The following is a 9,526-nucleotide window of genomic DNA, read 5'->3' as shown; positions in this document are numbered from 1 at the left end:
TTTTATGTTTATTCTCCATTTGTATATTATTTTCTAAAAAAATACCTGTTAATATCTTTTGCCAGTTTTTACTATGCTATCTCTCCTCTTACTAATTTACAGGAATTCTGTATACATCCCAGATCCTTTGTAAAATATATCTATATCATACATATTTTATAAGATATCTATCTATAAATATGACAAAGATCTAAAAGATATCTCTATCACATGTATAATATGATATACCTTTGTAAGATACATATATATATATGCACATTCTTTGTTAAGTTATATCTGTATCTTCACCACATTTGTGGCTTGTCTTCCTACTCTATCATATAAAGAACAAACGTTCTTATTTCAACTTAAGCCAACTTATACATCTTCTCTTTGATAACACTTTTACTGTCTTGTTTAAAAAAAAGTACCCATCCCAACCTAAGAGTAATAGCGGTATTTTTCCCTAAATTGCAAAGAGTTTTTTACCTTTTATATTTAACTTATCTAGAGTTAATACTTGTGATTTGTAAATACACTGGTTTACAGCATTAAAAACTCACGTTATATAGAATTTACCAATGAAATCATGGGGAAATGATGCTGGGATCCTCAAATAACCTTTTAAAAGGTTAGCACTTGCTCCCTTGCCCAAACTGTTCCTGAACTAGAGAATGATTCTGATTGCCAGTAACTTTCATATATCTAAACATCATTCACATAAATGGTTGCAGCTGAGACTTTGCTTCTTCAAAGCATGAGCACACATTATTCGATGCAGTTTGGTTGTCAAAAAACTGAGAGGAATTTTAGTATGTGGACCGAATTTTTAAAATTTCTTTACGCCTGGCAAACAGAAACATCTCCAAACAGTAATAAAATAAATTTACTTCAGTTGGGCAATGGGGAAAAAATGGTGTTATTCTAAAGCAGGACTTTATGTTCCTAGCGGCCTCATGGTAGACCAAAATGGTTAGAAGTTACAAATGAGCAGTCCAAGGCAAAATCTGTCCCTAAAACAAGAGAACCACCTCTTACCTCTAATAAAACAAGGCAAATGGTTCTCAAACTTTTCTACTTTATTAAGATTATCCAATACGGGCTTCCCTGTTGGCTCGGATGGTAAAGAATCTGCATGCCATGTAGGAGATGCGGGTTAGATCCCTGCATCAGGAAGATCCTCTGGAGAAGGGAATGGCAACCCACTCAAGTATTCTTGCCTGGAGAATTCCATGGACAGACGAGCCTGGCAGGCTACAGTCCATGGGGTCACAGAGTTGGACACGACTGAGCAACTAACACTTTTAACAAGGTATTTATACATCTAAACATTTAGATTTTTCAGTGATGCTTAGATTCTGAACTATTTTCCCATAATTAAGTTAATTTAGGCACACTGGTTTTGTATTTTATAGAAAATGTTTATCGTTAGGTCACAAATACGAATGAGTTATAATTTGCAAATGCCACAAAGGTGATCCCAAATCTCACCTAGTCTCTTTCCAAAACTGCAGCCACTCATTCAGTCCTTAATAAAAATAGAGACCAAACACAATTGCTTGAACTTATCACTGTGAGAGATTCTGGTAACTAAGGGATCCCTGAAAGAGTAGTACGCTGTGATTCTTGGAAAGCTCAGAACACTGGAAAGGCTTAATTGCAAAGTATTGAACAAAAGGCCACAAATTCTGCTTTCCTAAGAGGAGCTGGGAACTAGAGATGTCATTGAATAGTGCATTGAAATGGCATTGCCTAGGCCGAGTGCTGCACAGAAACTCCAGGTCACCTCTTCTGGATCTATTATTTTGGATAAGCTTCCACTATCATAGCATGGCCCTGTAAAAGAAAAAAGAAGTCCAATTAGAGCAATGAGAGGCAATGAATGCAGCCAGTATGGAGGCAGCAGAGAACCATGAGAAAAGTACAGGCTTTGGAACTCAATCCTGACTCTGCCATTCAAACACTGTGAGATCTTGGGAAAGTTATTAGCCACTCTGAACCTTAACTTCCTCTATAAAATGGGGCTCCTGGTGCCCACATCAAAGTATTTTTGTCAGCATTAAATTAAGCAATAGCATACAATGTGTGTGTGTACATATACCACACACACACACATACATGCATACACATGTGTATCAAAGTCTGCCTGGTAGAATCTGATTTCTAGTAGATGCTCCATAAGTGGTTGCTATTAAAATAAGCTACAGTGGCTTTTTTTCAGCTGTATAAAAATAAACATGATACAGTGAATTTGACAACAGTTTTCTTTCTTGTGAGAAAGATGAGAAAAATGGGGTTTTTTTAACTTAAAAATGTAAAAAAGGTTACATTATTCACTCAAATCCAGAAAGCTATCAAATAACAGGGTCAGGACTTGAAACCAGATGATTCCAAAGCCTGGTCTCTTCTTTACTACTCTATGCATGTGGAGATGATGAGCTGCAGTCCCACAAAAGTCAAAGGTAGAAAACCCCTTCCCAAGCACTAGGCACAGTACAGTTACCTCCCTAGGTTAAACCTAGTATAGAAATGTATGATGTCACGTGTCTAAATCCTATCTGATAATCATAATCATTCTTTCTTCTGGACTGTTATCAATCCAGTTAATAGTTTAACTAATCTCCCTACTGCTAGATTCAATTCAATCCCCACAATATTTATTAAGCAACTATTATGTATAAGGCACCTAGTTAAATACTGTGTGGGTACAAGGTTTTGCTACATGGTATCTATCCTCAATCTAGTATACACTGTAGTTCAAAACAAACTGTTTTGATACAAGCACAAGCAAACAAAAGAACAGGGGTGGGAAGGTCTGACCGACTTGGAGTTGTCCTAGAAGGATACATAATAAGTTAGAATAGTCCTTCTCCTGTTTTATTTAAGCAGTGTTATTTTCATGTTCCAAATCTTTTATACTGTTCTACATCAGTGATTCCCAACTGCGGTGACTTTGCTCCCCACCCACCCCAGAGGACATTTAGCAATGTCTGGAGATATTTTTGGTTGTCCCAACTGTGTGTATATGGTGAGACAGGTAGAGCGGGTAATGAGGAGGGTTGTTTACTACTGTTATCTAGTGGACAGAAACCATGCTAAACACCCTACAACACACAGCATAATCCTGCCAGCCAAACAAAGAATTACCTAGCCCAAAGTGTTACTAGTGCCAAAGCTAAGAACTCCTGCTCTAGATCCAATGATGGATTCCTCCTCTGATCTAATCATGTCTATACAGCACTCATGTGGCTCTTGATGAAACAATGCCGAGTTGAATCTAGTGTCTAGAATGCATCATCGCCTTCCTCACTACCCTTAAACTTCTAGAGGAAAGTAATAACACTGGATAGTATTCTTTGTTCATTTACAAAAGCATCTAGTATTAGGTTACTAATCCTCTATGTGCTAGATTAAAAAATTAGGGAACACTCAAAACCAAAGGACACTGACCGGTGTGGACTACGCACTATGTACAACGTTGTGCACCAGTTATCTCCCCCAGTGAATCATAGAAAGATAAGGAGGAGGGCTCCAGTCCTGACCAACCATGGTTTTCCGTAAACGAAGTTACCCAGATTAGAAAATACTTCCTATCATGAAGTCTAAAATATTCTAACCTAAAAATAACTGACCCCTTGCTTTTTCAAAGTCTCTGAAGAAAAGCCATAAATAAAGGCTTTAAAATGCAAGATGTTTATACTTTTACATATCTTATTCATCTTGGTCGGCAACAGAGTGATTCTGTTATCTGGTGAAAAATCAAATCTGTTTCCAGCAGGGTTAAAAAAAAAAAAACAAACAGATTACAGCCAGCCAGCCTTTGGATTGTAGTCCCACAGTGAAACACTACAGGTAGGAAGTTTTGTCGGTAGCACAAGTAAAAGAGATAGAAAAAAATCTGTAGAAAACATAATTTTCCCCAGCTAAATAGCAATAAGTTATCCAGAGGTAAATTAATTCTCCATTGCATAGTTCAGTTCTCATGAAAGACAATTTTCCTCTTGGAGAGATTTTATAGATAAGGTCTCAAGGTGACTAAATAAATGAACAAAATTTTATTATTAAAGAAGAAAATATATCAAAGTATGAATAATGATAGTGTCTGATGAGGGGATTATAAGTGATTCTAGTCTTATTTTCTACATACTTTTTGTATTTTCCATAATTTCCATAATGAGCACATGTAACTTTTACAAATAAAATCTGTAAACATTATTTTAGGGGGAAAAAAAAGTTTGGACTTAAATAGCTTCTTTCATTCCAAGAACTCTTAGGATTGAAGTTGTACTCCCCGGCCCGCAAAAATGGACTTTTTTTCCAGTTGTGTGTCATCAGAAAAATCACTCTAAGACTGTTTCGAATTAAGCTAAATCAAACATTCTTGGATGAGTTTGTTTCTAAGAAAATAACTTTCTGGAAGCTCCTATTAAGCTTCTGTGACCTACCTGCCCTCCAGCTGCACAGGCGGCAACCAGACCATATTGGCCTCCTTCCTTCCGTAACCTGTTGGCAGCTGCCATGACCAGCCGACAGCCAGTGGCTCCAAACGGGTGCCCCAGGGACAGTGATCCACCCCAGTTGTTAAACTTCTCCAAAGGAGGTGATCCAACCTGACTCCCACAAAAATAAACACAAATAAAAAGGTGAGTTTACTTAAAAATCAGGCCAGGCTCTGAGTAACAGGAAGTAATTGCAATAGAGGGAAGTAATTATCTTAAAGACCCACCATATGCTATTTTACTATGAAAGAAATTCCAAATCAATTCTGAAAGCCAAGGGCCCTGTTTATTTTTCATCTGACATCAGAGTAGATGAATAAAAGACAATTTGAATTTTTGCTTTTACTTTTTCCAAAGAATTTCCAGGAGCTATTTTTCAACTAAGAAATAAATATATGAAATAACACACAAAAATTTTCCTAAGCAGCAGCAGCCTTCCTCTTCATATTTTTATTAGCAGGTATTAAAATGCCAAATATTATAGTGCTTTGGAAATTCAAAGGTTTTTTTGGGGGGGAGGGGGACCACACTGTGTGGCATGCAGGATCTTAATTCCCCCACCAGGGATAGAACCCACACCCCATGCAGTGGAAGCATGGAGCCTTAACCACTGGACTGCCAGGAAAATCCCTCAAGCATATCTTTTTTTCCTCAAGCATATTTTTAACCAGAAACTTACCTTGGCTTTTCTACCCATGTAGTTTTGTGCAAACCAATCAGAATCCATGGCCTTCAAATTAGCCAAAATCTGACCCTAGAAAGGAAAATAACTCAATAAGGACCATCTTGTAGTAAAATCCCTCAAGGCTTTCCTTTTTGCATGAGTTTGTCTAATTTTAGAGCTAAGCAAATCTTTAAATCAGTTTTCAGTGAATATTTTCTAAAGAAACAACCTGATACTTCTGAAGGGACTCCAAGAGATAGCTTCAAAAGATATGTTTTTCAACACTGTGGGTGTAGCCCTGGATTTCCTCCTAGTAGTGTTAAGTCAGTACTTCAAACATAAAGCTCTACTTGTTTCACGCATATTAAATGATTATAGTCCTTTGATATGTGTCTTTAAAATGACTTACTGAGAAAGCTTCATGAAATTCAAAAGCATCAATATCATTCATTGTTAATCCTGCCTTTTCCAGAACTTTTGGAGTAGCATATGTTGGTCTGAAAAAAAAAAAAAATTCAGTGATACGATATTAAAACTTTCATTTTTAACTAAAGAACTCTTTCATATTCCCCAAACTGAATTTTACATAGTTATTAGAAGGTCCTCTACTCATTCACTGATTCTACTGTACAAACAAAGTGTTGGTGATACAACAGTAAACTGAACAGACATGGCCTCTGCCCTCTGCAGTTGATATTCTAGACTCAGAGAAAGAGATAACAAGCAAGTAGACAATGAAAGAGAAGGGCAAGTTAATGTGAAGAGTCAGAAGAACACAGAGCTCAAACAGCAGAGCATAAGGGGCATAGCTAGTTAAATGACATGATGGAGGTTAGTGAGGGTACAGCCTTGTGAGGAAGGGAGAGGAGTCTATCTAAACATTAGGAGGCTTTTATAAAAAGCTATTCTGATTGTGTTGCAGAGTAAGTAGCAGTATAAAAAAATGCTTATGACATCTTAATGTAATAAAGAATAAAAAGTTGTATATATATGATAACTGTAATAGAAAAGTATAGGAAAAAGTAGAAAAGTGATAAAACTATAAAATGATAACACAACATAAAGGATTATTATTTTAAAAACCCAACTCACAAAACTATGAGTTCAAAAATTATGAACTCAGTGCTTTATATACTTTTAAAATCTATGTAATAAACATGGGTAACCAATATTTTCTAGAATAATCCAAGAATATACATTGCTACCTACCCAAGTAAAAGCTGATCTTTTGGATCCTGGGACACGTACATGAAATCCCTAAGTAAAAAACAGAAGGGTGAGCTCTCTACTAAAGTAAAGAAACCACAGGAAACTTACTTGAATACTTACTTTACCTCAGATATGCCTTCGGCTTATAACCCATGGCCAGAGCTTTTTCCTCTGCCATAATCAGCACTGCAGATGCACCATCGGTCTGAAATGTTAATCGGAACAAAATGTTAAATAACTGCAGCCTATCTGGTGCTACTTCTTCAGCCATCTTCTATCCTCTGTTCCTAAATTTACCAACGCATCACACTTACAGAGCGACTCTCTGTAACAAAATCTTTTCATTTTATCCATCATTAAGTCACAGTTTAGATACATACACACTGACCAATTTCTGGCAGATGAGGGTAGAAAAGTCTATTAATAAAGTATCATAATTATCAAAATGAATGATGAGAATTGGTAACTCAATATGTATTCATAATGAACTAGAAGATTTTTGTGTTTGGCACAGAATATGAGGAATTTTGTGAGTTAATCCTCCCCCAAATCTCTTCTTTACTGATTTATTTTTATATTTTCTGGACTGCTTCTCAGCTGTTTCCTGCCTGTGGCTTATAAATGATTTTCTTCAATTTAAAGGCTCTATAACAAGCAAACCAAGCAGAAGAAGAAATAGGTAGACAGCTGAGAATATAAGGACCATGGTCTTCCCTCTCTGGAAACACCACATATGCTTTTTTCCCACTGACAACTGAGAAGTGGGGGACAAATTAGTACTACTCACAAAAGCCCTTTACTACCGTTTCAAAAGAAAAAGCTCAAAAGAAAAAAAAAACACACACACACACACACAAAAATTCCAAAGGAAAAGAAACTACTCTCTAGAATTGACAAAATTAAAACAATCTCTACCATAATTTCAGACCATATTTTTGTAACTCAGTAACTCTGAAGAGGCTATGCAGCCACTACCAATAAGGTGGCCAGAAAGTCTGGAAACACAGGTGACTATACATAATAACACCACATTACTATATTCAATGTGCAATTGTGAAAACCTGCAATGAATATGGTACATTAACTGCATCTCTGAAAACCCATGTATCTATGATATATTACCTCTAATGACTTGTGTTTCTGATTTTTGATGAATAAACCTGAACCTTTTGCACACCTCACAAGTATTCAAGGGGGTTCAGATCTGCCAAGAGTATAATTGATGCCATATGAACCTATCATCCAATTTGGTTTTAGAAATAACCTCCTAACCAGTCCTTCACTGCTCAGGCTTCACCAGGTGGTACACCATCCTGTTAAAATTACCTCAGGCATCCTTTCCTAAGCTCAAGAGCAGGCATTAAATTGTCATTTATCAAGGTCAAATATGTCAAACATTTGCCTATGTTTCTTTCTAGACTGTATGTCTGGGTAGGAGAATAATACTGTAAAAAGAAACACTGACCAGATGAACTATATCCTGAAGACTGCACCCAAGGTAGTAGGAGGAGGGAAATCACATCTCACAAGCAGAAGCAGAGTCAAGAGGGACATTTAATAGAGGAGGAAAGAAAAAAAACCCAAGCAAGGACATAAGCTATCTGCATATACGTAAAAGAACAACCAAAAATGAGAGTAGATTTACTCCATGATGCTTATCGGAAAGTAACTTGGGGGTCAGCATAAAACATAATTTTCTAACAATCAGAGCTAGAAAAAGTATCTTGTCATTCTCTTTGCCTACTTTCAAAGTCTTATGTTGCTCAGGTGCTAAGTTGTGTCTGACTGTGACCCCGTGGACTGCAGCACGCCAGGTTTCCCTGTCCTCCAAGTCGTAGACGACTCCGTAAATTCATATCCTGTGCTCCAACCAGGCTTTTCTCCAAAGAGGCCCTTTGCTCTCTTAACTCCCAAAGTTGTATTTGCCATTCCCTTTGCCTAGAAGGCCTTTTATACACTTTTTGAACTGGCTTGTACTCGTCCTTCAAGATTACCTGATCAAGGATTACCTCCTCTTAGAAGACTCTCTGACTTACCCAACTATGTATCTTCTCCAAGAGCCAATGCTTGCAGTCATCACAGAACTTTCTCACTACGTTACAGTTAACTTTTTATCTCCAGTGCCCAGCACAGGCAGGCAAAATTTTCTGACTGCTGAAGTGACTGAAGAGAACAGCTTTTTTTTTTTTTTGAGAATGGTTTTTTTGTATTAGAATGGTGACCAGATCAGGTGACTTCTACAGCTTTAAAAACTGATTCTATTTTAATAGTCTTTGTAGTAAGTAAGTATATTTTATTTCTTTTTGTCTGTGTTGGGCCTTTGTTGCTGCGTGAGGGCTTTCTCTAGTTGTGGAAAGTGGGGGCTACTCCCTAGTTGCGGTGGGCAGGCTTCTCGTTGTGGCAGCTCTCTTTGCCGTGGAGCACAGGCCCTTGGCGTGTGGGCTGTGGCCCACAGGAGCTGTGGCCGGTGGGCTCCGTAGTTGTGGCTGGTGAGCTCTAGAGCTCTGGCTCAATAGTTGTGGTACACAGGTTTAGTTGCTCCACAGCCTGTGGAATCTTCCCAGATCACAGATTGAACCTGTGTCCCCTGCATTGGCAGGTGGATTCTTATCCACATCACCACCAGGAAAATCTAAGTAAGCAGGTTTTTAAGTCTCTATTCGTAATACACACAAGTACATCTATTTTAGGCTTTCCTTTTCAGAATACACAAATATAAAAGATCACTAGTAAATACATATAGCACACATAGTTACCAGGAAAGAAGAATTTGCAGCTGTCACTGTGCCATAGGGCTTGATGAATGCAGGTTTTAGTTTGGCCATCTGATCCAGAGAGGAAGGACGAATGCCGTTATCTTGTGTAACTGTATCTCTTCCTATAAAAATATGAAGTTTTTAACTCTAAGATCAATAAGCATTATATATCTTCTCCAGAGAAATATGCTTTAAAATTACAAGAACAAATAAAATGTAAACCATAACTATTCACTAAAAAGAAAGCTCTTTATAGTTAACAAGACATTACCAAATATGAAAGCAAACTCTTAAGGCATTTGGGAAATAATCTAAATGATTTAACATTAAAAAGGATATCTTATTTACTTAAGATATTCATTTACATTTGGCTCTTCTTTACAGAAGACTTATAAATACAGAACTTTAAAAACAGGCAT

General features: G+C 37.1%; 1 protein-coding gene across 3 annotated transcripts in view; it reads right to left on the bottom strand.

The window, feature by feature from the left end:
* Positions 1-1,040: 1,040 nt before the first annotated feature.
* The window catches only part of HADHB (hydroxyacyl-CoA dehydrogenase trifunctional multienzyme complex subunit beta), a 28,091-nt gene continuing 19,605 nt past the window's right edge, over positions 1,041-9,526 (bottom strand). For 2 of the 3 annotated variants that reach the window (XM_043917381.1, XM_043917378.1), the window contains exons 10-15: positions 9,108-9,229; positions 6,477-6,556; positions 6,352-6,399; positions 5,552-5,639; positions 5,158-5,232; positions 4,362-4,589 (exon numbers count right to left, since the gene is read on the bottom strand). In XM_043917381.1, coding sequence (XP_043773316.1) covers positions 4,377-4,589; positions 5,158-5,232; positions 5,552-5,639; positions 6,352-6,399; positions 6,477-6,556; positions 9,108-9,229 — 626 coding nt within the window. In that variant the 3' untranslated portion in view covers positions 4,362-4,376. Of the gene's footprint in view, positions 1,816-4,361; positions 4,590-5,157; positions 5,233-5,551; positions 5,640-6,351; positions 6,400-6,476; positions 6,557-9,107; positions 9,230-9,526 lie in introns of those variants that run through there. The other variant, XM_043917380.1, reaches the window with a different exon arrangement.

The sequence above is a fragment of the Cervus elaphus genome, chromosome 11 (assembly GCF_910594005.1).
Source record: "Cervus elaphus chromosome 11, mCerEla1.1, whole genome shotgun sequence".
Taxonomy (NCBI): Eukaryota; Metazoa; Chordata; class Mammalia; order Artiodactyla; family Cervidae; genus Cervus; species Cervus elaphus.
This window is presented reverse-complemented; position numbering and strand designations above follow the sequence as displayed.